At 45.4% G+C, this 15,526-nt stretch overlaps 1 protein-coding gene across 5 annotated transcripts in view; it reads right to left on the bottom strand.

Moving 5' to 3' along the window:
- wdr7 (WD repeat domain 7) overlaps window positions 1-15,526 on the bottom strand; it is a 104,008-nt gene that overhangs the window by 61,342 nt on the left and 27,140 nt on the right. For 3 of the 5 annotated variants that reach the window (XM_023961066.2, XM_023961068.2, XM_023961067.2), the window contains 6 exons: window positions 14,029-14,262; window positions 13,655-13,948; window positions 13,181-13,377; window positions 10,199-10,296; window positions 5,078-5,209; window positions 735-853 (listed from right to left, as the gene is read on the bottom strand). In XM_023961066.2, the coding sequence (XP_023816834.1) occupies window positions 735-853; window positions 5,078-5,209; window positions 10,199-10,296; window positions 13,181-13,377; window positions 13,655-13,948; window positions 14,029-14,262 (1,074 nt within the window). The remainder of the gene's footprint in view (window positions 1-734; window positions 854-5,077; window positions 5,210-10,198; window positions 10,297-13,180; window positions 13,378-13,654; window positions 13,949-14,028; window positions 14,263-15,526) is intronic. The other 2 variants (XM_023961069.2, XM_023961071.2) reach the window with 1 other exon arrangement.

The raw sequence follows: 15,526 nt of genomic DNA, 5'->3' as shown, positions 1-15,526 counted from the left end.
AGCTAAGTAACTGTCTCTGAGTCTCATTCATTCATTTCTGTGTGCTGGAAACTGAAGGGAAACGAACCAACCTAATATTTTTTTATTAATACAGTCCTTTCTAGAAAATCCAGTTTCCTCACAGGAATTATTGTAGATTTAAAAAGTAAAATGGCAAATTTAAAAAATATAAATTAAAAAAATCAAAGAAATATTGAAAATTTATTTTAAAAATTGGAATTCTGAAACTTAAATGAGAAAAATGACCAAATGAAACAGTTGCTGTTTGGGATTTTCAAGTTTAGTTTTTTCTTGTCTTTCAGTTTACTGTGGGGGGGGGGGCTTTGTGCTCGTTGGAAACGGAAAAAAAAGTATAAAAAACCAAACAGGAACAATTATTTTCATTTGGCAACAGCTTCAAATAAAGTTTTTTCACATTCAAGTTTCAAATGTAAAATTTCATTTACAGTTTGTTGTGTGAACTTTCAAGTTTAAAACAAGTTTTTTATTTAGATTCAAATCTGGTTTTTCATTCGTTCAAGCTGATCCTAATTCGACCGCAAACCCTAGCATGGTTCTCATTTTCACTACACTGCAGCACTGCTAAAATCCCCTGAATGGACTTAGCTGGTTGTTTTAATAAAGTGCAAATCCGCGGTGAGGTTCATTTCTTTGAGTGTTTTTTTTTCCCCAGAAATCCCTCCAAAGCGTAGAAAGAGGCTCTGGCTGGCGGTCCAGGGGGAAGAAGAGCGTACCTCCAGACAGCGGTCCTGCCAGCGCCGCGCCAACATCTCAAGCAGAGGTGGTCTGAACTTGTCCAGGCCAAGAAGATCAGGAAGCATCACACAGTGCATGGCGGCCAGTTGGCTCCATCCTGCGTGCACACACACACACACACACACACACAGACAAAGAGTCAGCAAAGGCTGCTGGGAAAAGACGGTTTCTTTGCCTCACTGCTGTCACGTGAAAACACGGTTTTAGCTCCAACAACAGCACAAAAACAGATGCGCTGACCCTCTTAACATCACACAGCCATGTTGATGTTCTTAGGTCAGGCATGGAAACAACTGAAATAAAGTCATGCTTCCTTTCAGAATAAGATGTTTAAATATGACAGCAGTGACTCTTTCTGTCTCACACATGGATTCTCTGCCCTTTGAGGTCCTCACATGAGACCAACAGGTGTAAACAGGATGGGGTTAAAACAAACATCTTAACACAGTCTTGGTTAGTGTGAATCACATCCACCACTACTAACCACAGTCTGGGTATGTTTGATGGCAGTTACCGACAGCATGGTCAGGTGAACCCAGACAACACCTGATGATGGCCTCGTCCATTTCAGTGTCTTGAATTCATTCAAATGTCCTGCGGCTCCAGCCTTTCTATGGCAAACCAAATCAACGCAGCCGCATCCAGTCACTTCGACATGGATGCTTCCAGCTGCCACACCGTGAGAAGGAAACGGCTTGGCGTTCCTTTGGAGGGTTTTCTATTGGGCCAAAGTTTGGCCAAATGGTCACTTGTTGGGCCTCTAAAAGAAAATTCACATTTGCTGTTTCTGAACACAAGACAAGCACAGCGTTCACATATATTAGTCAAATATATGTGTTTTCCTAACGTGTGTGTGTGTGTTAACACACCTTTGTGATGGACACTGAATGGCATTTAGCCAGGAAAGAAATTTCACTCAAATTTCTTTGCCCCACATGAACTTACCTCCTCCAGAGGGCAAAAGTCAGAAACCCCAGAGGCTGGAAGACTCTGTAACAAGCCTTTGCAGAGGTTGACGGATAGCCTTTGATAAAACTCCAGCTGTTGATTATCACTAGGTTACCTTTTCAAAAACGTTGGGACAAAAAGGACATTTTCCCAAACCATTTCAGAAAAGTGGTAATTAAGGGCAGTTCAGCACCTTCACCTGACATGGTTTTCCAAATAGAATTAAAAAAATTATATTTTGGCATCGTCCGCATATGAAATTTTAGTTTTTCGGGATCCATGCATGATATGAATCGTCAATGCATTCGCCGATGTGCGCAGATGTCCGGCGAGCCGATGACGGGTCTTTATGTGAATTCGGTTTTGAGCTGTTCAAAAGTGTTGGTTTGTTTAGGATTACGCGGTTGTGTGTGAATTTTTGCGAGATGCGTACACAAATCCGTGTCTTTCCACGACCGTTCTACATATGTCTAACGGGCTTTTCACGCACGTTCCACTGACGTGTAACTTTTATATCGTGTATTCGGTGCACAAATCGCGTCCAAATTACGAAAGTAAAAGGTTAATGGTTGACAGAAAGTATAAATCGACCAATCTCTCACGCACGTCCGTCCCTAGCAGCTGACAGAACCGGTGTGGACCCGGAGAATCAACCGCTTGATTAAAACAAAGCATCCGCGGCGGGAGCTGACCATGGTCCTGAAGCACATGTGGTTTATGCTCAATGCTCTGAATGTAGCCAGTTTAACTCGTGCTGGTTTGCGGCGCCTTCCGTCCGTGAAACCAGGGTTCGACTGCGGGCTGCTCCCTGTTCCCTTCTCTACTTCTGTGCCGGTCCCAAGCCCGGTTGCTTTGAGAGGGTTGCGTCAGGAAGGGCATCCGGCGTAAAACATTGCCAAGTTTACTGTGGCGACCCCTGATGGGAAAAGCCGAAAGAGAAGCTCTGAATGTCTGAATGTCAAAGTGAAGAAATTCAATGAAGTGCAGGTTTACGTGTTCTTTTAGTCATACACCTTCCCTGGCTTTAGCGTGGTTCATTCGTAATGCATCTGCAAAACATTTTCACTTTTCCCAAGTATTTTACTGTAAGACTAGTTTTCCTCCGTGCAATATGCATAAAATGTACAGAGCAGTGCAGCGTGACACAGCCTTTAGCGAGTAGGGTGAATATCAGGGAACTTCTGTTCCGCGTTTTTTGTGTAACTCTGTGACCCACCCACCGCCACCGCCACACTCTTCTTACACGCCCTTCACGTTCCCCCTCTTCCACTGGCTCTGAAATGGAGGAAAATGTACAAATAAAAGGAAATAAGAAATAAAACTAAATTTTGCCTCAAATAGAAAAGGGCTTCATGCAAATATGCAGCAAAAACTGAATCTTCAGAATTAAAAGAGACCCTGAAGGGTCAAAAAGGGTCACAGTCAGAAAGACAAACGAAGCAGATGAAACACAAGCATCAGTAAAGTGAACCAGACTTGTTCACTCTAGAGTGTTACCAACTGAAGAAACACAACCTAATAGTGATTCCAAATTGGTTTCCAAGTGTCCCAACGTTTTTGAAGCCGAGCATTCCCAAAACAAATCCGCGTGTTGACGATCTGAAGAGTCATCAGTCAACCTCTCCTTCAGGCTGTGCTGTAGGGGTTTCACTGTCTTGCAGAAACCTGAAACACTTCACAACCACAAATGGAAAGTACGCATTTTCCCCCAAAAAAAGTTCAATCCATTTTTAGCCTTTCATCATTTAACGGTTTGGATGCTGGAAAAAGGAAAATAAGTCCATCCAAAGGCAAAAAGGGATTTTTTTTAAATGTGTAAGTAGCCTTAACATCTCCTGATAAAGACTCTATAATACAGAAATCCATCCGCTGCTGCTAATTTACCACTAAGACACGAGTTTATGATTGAAGTCTGCTTTGTTTCTCTGGTTTATGCAATTATTGCACATTTATTTTGCTATTACAGTACTTTATTATTTTACTAAATAAACCTGCGTTTCAGCAGATCTGAGGCTTAAGCTGCTAACTTTAAAAAACTATATTTTATTTTTTTCAATGTAGTTGAACAAAAGGATCTAGACAATTGCAGATTAAACCAAATGAAAAAAGAAACTGTGCAGAGTGGAATCCTTTTCACAGAGACAACAAAAGGTCACAGATAAATGTGGTTTCTGCAGGGCAGTGCTGTTTTTGGAAAAACCTACATTCTGCACGTTTGCTGGTGTGGGGAATGAGTGACACGCTTTTTTTCAGGAAGTGAGTCTCTGTGTGCATGCTTGCTGCTTCTTCAATGTGAAAACCAGCGATGAGACCAGATCAGATTTACTCTAATCCGACGGCTAAAAGCACTTCCTCATCCCAACAGGAACCAGACCGTGTTTTGTGACGCGTTTGGATGCATAAATGAGGCAACGCGCCTCCGCTGGAAAAGTCAAGATCCTGTAAAAAAGAAAAGATCAGTTTGTGAAAATGTTAAAAATAAAAATCTAAAAGACGCTTTAAGGGGAAAGACGGGAAAATGGTGAGACTCTCGTATAGAATCTCAGTTACCATTCAAACCATTTTAACATGTATTCTCCAACAATGTACAGACTACAGGCATAGATTGTTGTACTGCTGGCAAAAATAAGTGTTCAGCCGTTGGCGTCTGGGATTTGAACCGTCTTCTTGGTTTTGTCGGTACTACTTTTGAAGACAAACATGGTTGAAAAAGCAAGCATGCAAACAGCACAGAGACACTGAGGCACCTGGACTTAGAGACTCAGAGGCCGACGGCGAGGACAGGACAACACTGCCACGCAGTGAAAAAGGAAAAGAAAGAATCATCAACACTCAGATCCAACTTGCACGTTTCAGCAAAGTGAACAGTTTTGCAGACAACACAACCCTTTGAGGAGGGACGATCAAATCCATTGGTGAGGTTTTCAATCCAAACATTTGGTGAAACTGCAAGTTGTATGAAGTGCAGAAATACAATGAATCAACAGCAGAGCTTTGGACTGTAAGGGAACCAAACTCAACTTTAGGACAGACACACAACATTGCAGGAGGAAGAAAAAAAGGACAAAGACTGGAGGCAGAAAACTAAACATGACTGATGCAAGAGAGGAGAAACAAGGAGATCCGGGAGGGAGGGGAAGGCTGGTGGATAGGGGGGAGCAGAGAGCTGGGAGGAATTATGAGGACAAACAACAAGGCTGAACAAATAAATCTAAGTGTGTTCAGAAGACAATGATTTGGAAGGACTAAAGGAGAGGAGAAAAGACAAAACGGAGCGAGGAGTAAAGAAGATCTCAGGAGCAGAAAATCCTCCAGTTAGGAGAAAAAAATCTAAATATGTCTGCTATGTCTTTCCCTACAGATCAGCGTGTACCTTCATTGACTGAGGGGATGTTATGAGAAGCTGGGTGGGGGCTTGGGGAGCCAGGGGCCCCCTGAGAAAGGCCCCCAGGAGCCCCCAGAGCCCCAGCAGTGGCAGCAGTGCTGGTGTTGGCAGCTAGAGCAGCTTGTAAAGAAAAGGAGAGAAATAGTCAAGAAGAAAGAACAGGTTAGAGTGACACAATCCCACCGTGAATGAGGAGACGACAGTCAGGCAGAGGAAAAGAAAGGAGCTCAAACCAAAGGAGGGATTCAAAAAGCCACACATTTCACTTTGGCGAGTTTCAGCGCAGACACAGAGGGGCTTTCTTTCACAAACATCCCTTCACTCACAACCTCTTCCGCTTTACGCTTGACTCCAACAAACCCGCAGGTGGACAAGCGTCACGTCCAACAACCAACCTTTTCCAAACGGAAGCACATGCAGGAGGAATGTCACAGAAACGAAGGAAATGCACAAAAAAGCAGTAAACTATTCACATTTGGACACAACAAAACATTCAAGACCTTCACCAAGGAAGATGAAAATACAGATGAGAACTATCTGCAAGAGCTGACAAGAACAAAAACCTAAGATAAATATGCAGGAAGTGACGTAAAAAAGATGAACAAACATCACTGGAGCAGAGAGAAAAAAACATTTGAGAAGAAAACAAAGAACAGAAGCAGGAATCATGACAGGCACTGATTCAGAACGTAAACGAGACGAAAACCAAAAGATAATGCAGTGAAGACAAAAGTCTGAACCACTGACTGTATATGAGAACTGGACTGAGAGGCCCCTCCCCCCTGGTGGTTCAAACAGGAAGTCCCCACTGGCTTCAAGAAGCCAAAAAAAAGAGCTGTACCTCAGTCGTTCTATTGGTCAGAATAACAGTTCTTGATCTGTTACCATGTTCTTAATAATCCTTATTTTTTAAATATTTTTCTGTAGTTTGTATTATTCAGGTTATAAACTGACCAATCAGACGCCTCCACAAAAATAGGTGGCCTCTTGTCTTACATTCAGAATGTTTGATTTCGCTTTCAATTGGTAGGGGTGTGGCCTTTAGCAAGCTCACTCCTGATTGGAGAGAGCCAAAGAAACTCAGACCGACTCGGACCAACCCCCGTTTGCAGACGATTTTCGGTTCCGGCGTGGCGACTGCCGCATGGCGAAAAGACAGCGAGTGAATTGAAGTCGTTTGGTTGGAACCAGAAAGTAAACCGTTTTATATGGATGACATCCGGCTCTCTGTCCAGCTCTCCGATTCTGCCGATGGTCTGAACCAATCTGGTTTGTGAAAAGAGTTGGTGTGACAAAAAAACAAACAAACAAACAAACAAACAAATGGGTGTTTGGTGTGTTTTACTGTGAAAAAAAAACATCTTTATTCTTTAAAGAAAACCAAATGTCAGCACAGAGGAAGCACACGCGCACCAAAACTGTTCCATCAGCCAACGATGAAGAACAGAGAAACTAAAGCCACATTTAAAAAACTCCTTCACACTGAGGACTTAAAAAAATAAATAAAAATACACTGAACTTTGCTGTGGCTGTAGAACGCAGCCAGGAAGGAGGGCAGAAGCTCATCAATATAAAACTGAAGTTCTCAAAATGAGGATCAAATTTTTACCGAGCCTTTCACGCTGATTCTATGAGCGTCCAGAGATTATTTCTTTCCACCTCCGTACATAAATCACCTTCCCATCACGTCGTTTGGCTTTTCAATAAAAAATTGTGTTTGTTATTCCATAAGTAATGGATAACGGGCAACGAAGTGCGCATTGTCAGAAATGAACGCACAACGTGGAGGCCGGTTCAGGCTTTGTGCGTTAATTTCCGATGATGCACACTTCGAAGGCCAATAACCCGCTTATACCGTGGTCACTTTCAAAAGAAATAAATAGTAACCAGTTTTTAGTCCTTTATTCTTCTTAGTTTTCCAATATGGATCCCTTTTTTCCCAAAAAGCGGACTATTTGCTGCGTGGCGCTGCCCCTTTGCCAGCTCAGCCGGCGTGGACCTCGACTGAAGCGGCAAAGGAAAGCAAAATCTACGCTGATGATCACGATGTGTTAAATAAAGCATCAGATCAGAGAGAAAGTTCACATCTAACCGCTTGTTTCTGTCCAGATGATGAAGATAGAGTTTGTTTTAAAGAAGCAGAGCAGTGATACGGAACATTTAAGATATGTGACCAGAACTACTTTTTTAGGCGTGCGGTTATCACTGTGGGGTTTGACTTTGTGATACACACCCAGCAGCCAATCAGAATCAAGTATTCACCCGGACCATGGTATAAAGAGAAGTTAAGGACGATGGGAGTCAAACTGAAACATGTAGGCTGTTACAGGAACGAGATAAAGAAGGGCGTCCTCAAACCTTCCACTGCCGACTGACACCAACTATCCAACCAGAAGCCCCGTCAGCCAAAGGCGGGATGATGACATCAGAAGAGATGATATAATAATGAGAGCAGCAGTGTGCAGCCTGCTGCCCTGAATGCGACCAGGTAATAACACTTTAGCAACTGCAGTGGGAAGGAATCATTCTTTCATGAAATATTCATAATCCTGCAGAAAAGCTCAGTTTTATCACATCTCGAGTGTTCCTTTTAGCGCCGACAACCTCCGTCAAACAGCAAGCAGAAAACACTAAGCTGCAGATAAAGTAGCCATTGTTGCAAACGCTCCTGGGGGAAAGGCAGAGAAAGCAGATTTCTGCCTCGGCGTGGACGCAGTTGGAAAACTCCTGCTCGCCTTTCTAATCTGGCCGTTTGGCACTATATTAGAGGGGCCTCCTCATTCATTTCCATGTGAAAGGAGACAGGGGGGCGGGGTCAATGGCGCTCTCCTGCACAAAGCCCGTCGCACACGCAGCCAAGGAGCGGCCGGCTGAGCAGAGGTCACGGCCCAGCGTTCCCCCTGAACGCGGCTGAATAGGCGTGTGGTATGAATAAGTCCGCACGCTTGTCATGCTTGGCCTCCATTAAGGCGTGACAAAAGCACCAAGAACCCCCGCCTCCGCCCAGCGCCCGAGGGTGCCACTTATGCGGCGTGTGCGCGTTTGCGGCTTGTTAGGGGTGGGGTGGGCGGTGGCGTGTGGCTGTGGAGCGGGCAGATGGTGACAGCTGGTTAAAACATCCCCCTACAGTGAAGCAGAGCCGCTTCCTGGCCCCAAAGAAAGACTCAACACGACTGCGTTTTAGCCCTCGCTGAGCAGAATCTACTCGCATGCCTCCTTTCATTTCCAGCTCCGGGTCTGGGGGAGCGATGCTCCTGAAACCGCCGGGAGAACACGCTTCTGAGGCGGGCAGGGAACCGTCTGCTTTAAGGGAGCTCTCTTTTTCCCCTCCAACATCCTCCATGGCTGGGGGTTTACGTCCCCCACAGACTCGAACCTGCAACTCACTCCTGCAGCTGTTCTGGATGTGGAGCTGAAACTCCCCTTTCAGGTTCCGTTACCTGGCTGCCTCCAGCCTGACACGCCCCTCACACCTGCCTCGGTGGTACGTGGACGTGATTGGTCCACGCGATCACATGACTCGTCCTGAAATGACGACGATGCTCCATTCCAGCAGGCGATCCGACGCTCTTCAGCGTGCGACACTACGCTGCACTGTTTCCTCAGCCCCCCTCCCATGACAATGGTGTTTTTAACATGTTATTGTGGCATTTCTCTAATGATGGGAGCCATATATATCCAAAAATTTAAAATTAAAACCACATTTCTACCCATTTCCTCATTGTTTTCCTGTTTCTCTTTCTTTATTCTAGTATCTTCCTCCATTTTTTGTCGCTTAACTCCTCCTACAATGTTTCATTTATTTTAACCATTCAACTATTCAAATGTTCAGCTCTTTCAGCTTTTTCCTGCTGTGACTTTTGCTCCTTCAAATCCTTGAACTTTTCCAGATATTCCAGGATTTAAGCCTCCATTGAAATACATGGGGAATCCTTGGTGCACGAGCTCGCTGGTTCGATACCCGGCTCTGGCATTTTTCCCAAATATATTTTTTGTTATTGTGCTGTTTTCAATTTATTAATAGTTAAGTTGGATCATTTCTTTATTTATTTTTATATTATTATAATTACCCTTTAATTTTCATTTTCATCTGCAATATAGCATCAACCCCGCAGCTTCTTCTAGTTAAAATTCTTTCCAATCAGCAGCAGATAGAAAATGCAGTTTGAAAAAGATCTTATTTGCTGCATAGAAAATACGCCACCAGTTCCCTGCTCCACGCCAACGGTCCGGCCCACAACTCAGAGGTGAATTTCTGAGAAACTCCTGCCGCTTCAAGAAAACGACAAGTTTTTGGATTTTGGCAAACATGACAGCATCACAGACCACTATGAAGGCTTCGCCGGTGGATCCATAGATGATCGGAGTGAGTCTCACCTGTACAAATACCCCAGTCCTACCTGCTGATGATTATCAGGTGTGATGACAGTCACCAGGATTGGTCAGAGGACGAGCAGCACAGCGAGCCTGAGGCCTGCATTTGGACACCTGTCCTCTGAAGGCAGCAGAGACGTCCCGGTTCCCTGAGCTCAGATTGAAGAGCTTCAGGTAAACACCGGTCTGAGCGAGCCACATCTCCAACGTGGACCCAGCTTCCCAAAACCAACCAGAGCCACTCGTTTGGATTTAAGTGTGTGTGTGTCACTCAAGTGTGGACCCAGCAGAGAAGCAGAACCACAAAGGAACATTTGATGTTTTTGGGGCCGTCCGTCATTTCAACAAGAGTTGGATTCTCTGGACCAAAGGAGCCTGAAAGCCCACATTCTGGGGGTAAACTGGACGAGCTGACAACGCCGGAGCGAGCGGCGTGTCACGAGGACAGGAGGCAAGGCCTCCTGTCCTCGTGACACGCCGCTCGCTGCGTTCAAAGGTTTAAAGTCCATAAACTGCAACCCCATGTCAAACACCAGAACGGCGCTTTGAAGAGCCGCTGACCCGGGAAACAACAGCAGCTTCCTCCTGTGATGCGTTTGGTTTATTCTCTTGAACCCTCCGTGGGGCTTATTGCCAGTGGGCTGCATGATCAACCCTCCCACCCCCACCCCCTTCATCCCTATCTGTTGGGCCCCAAGAGCATTCAAAATGAGCTCTCCCTCCTTTTGTAGTTACCTTGTTTGATCTGGGCCTGTAGCGCCGGGTTGGAGGGCTGGGCGGGGGCGGCGGGCGTCCTCCGAGGACTCTCCGGGGTTCCTCCTGGTCTGGGAGGCCTGGAGGGGGAATCACAAAGACGAGGGAGGCATCAAATATTTAAAAAGGGGCAGGGAGGAGAGAGGAGGGTCAGCGCAAACACACAGAGGCCAAGCGCCAAAGTGAAGGAGAGACGGGCGGCGTTCACGGGGAGCGGGAGGGCTCGCCAACGACGGACGGCGTGCTCGTCGGGCTCCGGCTCATCAAGTTCTACTGGAAGACTGACAAACCAGAGGCGTCTGAACCTTCAGACTCTCAAACTTTCAACTCTACAGTCAATAGGGTGATCGATGAAACACAGACACGTTCATCAAAATGGAAAAAGGTTCCAACGCTGGTCACAAAACAATGACGTCCAATGGAACCGGGACGGAACGGCGGGTCTCCTAAAGGTGCACCGGGGCCAAAGTGTCGCTTTCATTCCCACATTGGAAGCCACAAAAGGCCTAAGATAGAGGCTGTGTTAGTCATGCTTCACTCTCAGAAAGGTTTGCACCTGTTCCATTATGCTATTCATTTCAGGGATAGCTTTCCAGACACACGAGCAAAAAAACGGCTGCAGAGCAGAAGAAACAGAACCAGATCCAGAAAAATGAACAGAAGCTAAATGGCTTCACATCTCATCTGTTCTGTTAAATTTAGTTTTTTTCTCTTTAGCTGCATTTTCTGTGCCAATCCTTTGCATTTATCATCCTTCAGAACAGAGATACCTTTCAGGTCGGAACAGCTTTTGACATGTAAAAAATGACCTCTGTGACATGAAACCACTTTAAGATTTAACACTGCAGTAAATAAGATATGATTGTATTTTTGTTTCTTTTCTCTAATTGTAAACAAGAACTCATGCAGGTTTGTGGTGAATTAATTAACTAGATTTATACCACGGACCGGGTGAATACTCGATTCTGATTGGCTGCTGGGTGTGCATTAAAAAGTGACATACCACAGGATAACCACACGGTGGAAAAAATAAGTTCTGGTCACTATTTGTTAATCGATCCAAATTGGAAAAAAACAAGAATTAAAGACTAAAAACTGGTTACTATTTATTTCTTTTGTAAGTGACCATGGTACAAGCGCACTTCGCGGAAGGCATTAAAAAGTGATACTGCATACTTCGAAGGCCCTTAACCCTTAATTTAATTGGAACTTTTTCTTTGTGTTATCTGCAAAGCTGTGCTGCATAAACTATCAGAGAAAAAGGTTGACAAACCTGTTAAATAAAGTTTCAGTGCAGGCCGTGAATATTCTAAAAAGAGTTAGGGTCAGAAGTGGTTTCCTTCACGGAGCTCGGATGCGCCTCACGAGGAGCTCGTTAGTGAAGGAAACCGTCTGGATGCTGCGATGAAAACCTAACACCAAAGTTCCAGTTCGTTTTCAACTCCCACACACAGAAAGACCTTCTCCTCCGAATGAATTTCAGATGTGGACATGAAAAAACCAACAACCAAAACAGCGTCAAATATTCACAGCTTCTGGTCTGGAGGCTGAACAGGAAACAGAGCAGAAACGTGGGGCGTGTGTCCAGACGGACGGACGCCGCTGCGGTGTTTGTGAAGGGCTTTCATGGAGTTCTTCCACCACAACCAAATCCAACCGTTTAAACATTACAAACAAAACCTGCCGATCCAATGGACGACGGTTGACAGGAGCCAGAATCTGGTCTGATATCAACATCTAAATAAATTACTGCTCATCAAAGATCACAAGTCCTAAACTTGTGTCTACAACATTTGATTCTTTTGTCTCTGTCAGAACACAAACAACAAAACCAATGACAAGACGGAGAATTTCTTCTCGCGTAGCCGGTGAGGACGTAGCTTGATAACTTTAGGGAGGACAATGCAGAGGCCCACGCAGTAACGTGGCTTTATCCTAGAAGAGTCCCTGCAGTCCTATTTGGAGCATCACATAAAAATACAAAAACCAGAACGAGCTCTTGAGCTTCTAGAAATCTTTTGGGGCGAGAATGTAATTACCACACAAAGACGCAACATCTTCACTAGTGTGAAAAGGAAATGCTGCACCACAAACAACAAGCCAAGGTTACCTTCAGACCTGGAGCAGACGTGGAAGTGGAAACTCGATCATTTTGAGTGAAGAAAAAGTCATTTTGAGTCTAAACATTTGTTTTGGTTTCATTTTTCTGATGGGAATATATTTGGGGCTCATGCAGCTTGGAGGTTTCTAGTTTAAACTTAGAAAAAAGGAAAACAAATCTCAAGTTTATTGATGCGACTAATGTGTCTGCATGTGTATGCTGCATGATGCAAAGAAGCCCTGGATCTGCTGTGGATGTAAAACTTTAAGCCAAACACTAGACGGTGAGCTTTGCGCCGCGCTGAACTGACTTTAAACGCATTAGAAGGTTGAGCTTAACAGAGGATAAGCCAAAAACAGACGCTTAGTGCAGATTAGTAACCTGTTTAAGCACTTTAATCTATAAAAAAGACACACTAAGCCAATTAAGGAGGAGCTTCTTAAACTTCAGGGAAACGATCGAACTTTCCACAACCTTGTTTCTTGTTTTTGTGTCTGCTCATCTCTGATTCGCACGCATCGGGCAGCTCCATCCTTGAAGCAGGCTGATGAAATGTTGGGCTGGTGTTTCAGCTGCAGGACCTCAACCTCTGAGGTAAACCTTTCACGGCCCCACCACCGGCTGCAAACGCACAAAGTTAACACACACACACCGCACAGACAGCCTCTGCCGCTGAAGCTCTGCGGGGAAGGCGGGCCGATCGGATTCTGTGGACGGGTTTGGCGTCGTTTTTCCAGCAGAAACCTCCGATGGGAGATGAGGTGAGGGTCTCTCTGCCTGCTGAACCTGCAGATGCGCAGCTTTCTACACGGCTGACATGAACGCGTTCACTGAAGGTCAGACTGAGTGTCGGCGCTTCTTACCTCACTGGGGCTTTTTTCATGTGCTCTCCAACAAACGTGGCGTTGGTCATGCCCATCAGGGTGTTGGCCAGCGAGATGACAGACAGGAGGTGCTGCGTGGTCACTGCCCTGGACAGGCCGTACGCCCCCTTACCCACAATATCTGATAGGGTCAGCTTCCTGCCAGTCGCCAGGGACAACTGACGCAACAAAGACTCCTGGAAGGAGGCAGATGAAGAGAGCTGTTGATCTGATCCACACCATGCCGTGACCTTGAGAGGCGTCTAGACCGCAGGTGGGAGGGGGTCAGTGTGCTGCTGGTTCTCCTGTGACTCCGCCCTTGCAGCCTCTACTCGCTAAAACACCCCTGACCCGGGGGGTCAGCAGCTGGCAGAGCAGGGACATCTGAAGAACCAGCAGGACACCGGCCTCCAGGACCGGAGTTCCTCTGGTCTGGCCTTCAAACCATTTGCTGAGAAGAAGATGAGCAGCTACCTTGAAAGTGGGCAGCATGAGGGACATGTGACCTCCTCTGGAAATCAAGCCAAAGGAGATGGGACAGTGCGGTCTGAGCATGCCCAGTCGCTCCAGGCAGATGCCATCCAGCTGTTCGTTGAGACCCCAGGCGTGGAGGCAGGACATAAAGAGCTTGGCCGTGTCCATGGTCAGGTTGTACTCCAGCAAGCTCAATGACTTAGACTTCTCCTCACGCCTCCTCATCTCCTCCTCTTCCTCATCATCTTCATCTAACAGGTGCTCCTTGATGGTCTCCTTCATGGTCTCCTTCACCTGGTTAGTGACAGAGAATTTGCTGTTAGGACAGCTACGGTTGAGGTGGCGGTTAGCGGCTGCTCCGCCCACAGTCATACCTGTTTGAAGATTTTGTTTGCCAGGAAGGACCCGCCCTTGTCGGCTCCGGCCTGACTCTTTTGCAGAGTTTCAGGAGACACCAGGGTTGGGTTTGGTCTCTGCGCCTCCTCCGTCAGAAGCTGGATGATCATGGCCTCCACGTCGAAGAAGAGCACGTGCATGTCAGGATCCGTCACGTTGGTCTTCATCGCTTGGACCACCAGTGAGTTGTGGGAATATTTTGGCAAGTTACCCTGAAAAAGAAGGGTTTCAAAGTGTGTTGATCAAACAGTAATGAAGGCCGGTCAGTGGGCAGAAAAGTATGGAAGCCATCTTTTCATGGTTTCCCTGCAGAGATGATGACTGAACAAGTCCAATAATTATGGAAACAGAATTACTTTTCATATCGGTATGAATAGTTCATATTAATAATAGGCGTGAGAACTTTCAAACTTTTAAAAGCCATTAAACCTTGAAGCAAATGTTTGAAAGGCGGTAAAAAACGAAGACGAAGGGAGTTTGGCTGCTCCCACAATCCTTTAGCTGTCATTTCTCTGACTGTGCCAACAATCACAGGAGACTTCAGGAGGATGTTTCAGAACCTTGGAGAGGGATTCTCAATGATATCAGGGAATCGCATGCCTACGCTTTTGTGTTTTAACAAGTCTTAAAATAGTTGCAAAGTTGTTGACCGAGTCTCAAACCGTTGTCATCTGGTTTCGTGGAGACACAAAGATATCTGTGAAGATTGTGTTACACTGTTGTGAGACACAAAGTACAGAGAAAACTGGACATGAAATGAATGCTGTACAAACCCACATTAGTTCCAAACTACAATTTGCTGCAATTGCATGTCACTTGTCATCTATTCCACCTTCACACAACCTCATATTTGTCTAAAATCCCTAAAGTTTAGTCTGAAGTCATGGACCTCTCACTGCAGTGCATCACTTTTCTCTCAATTCCTGACTGGAAGAACGAAAACAGAACAGTGTGAGACTACGTTTGTCGTCTTTAAAGTTCTGTGAGAGGAGATAAAGTCTCTGCCATTATAGTGAAGACCTGAAAAACCATCAGAGGCATTTGGTAAATTCCTAAGAGGATGTTATTTATTATTTATGGGAAAAGGTACCAACTTTCACTGCTACAAACACTAAAAGGAGCCGGTGACTTCTATGCAAGCAGCTGTCATGTTCATCTATGTGAAGTGGATCAACTTCAGCCTTTATTCAGCTGAGAATCTGTCCAACACTAATGTGAATGAAGTGAAGGTCACACCATTTCCCATCGTTCTTTGTGCGTCCATCAGGCTGCTGTAGCTCACCGTTTAGCTCATGAACACCTTTATTTCTTCACAAGACACAACCAGACCAAGATCGCAGTTTTGTGCCAAGATAAAAGTTTGCTTCCGCTTTGCAGTTTGTCCGGCTGGAATCGCAAACAGCTGTTTTCGGGTGGATCAGATCTACACTGGACTGATCTACGGTGAGTCTAAAGTAGATTCTGTAATCTGAAGAC

The sequence above is a fragment of the Oryzias latipes genome, chromosome 12 (genome assembly GCF_053564925.1).
Source record: "Oryzias latipes strain Hd-rR chromosome 12, Olatipes_Hd-rR_3.1".
NCBI lineage: Eukaryota > Metazoa > Chordata > Actinopteri > Beloniformes > Adrianichthyidae > Oryzias > Oryzias latipes.
This window is presented reverse-complemented; position numbering and strand designations above follow the sequence as displayed.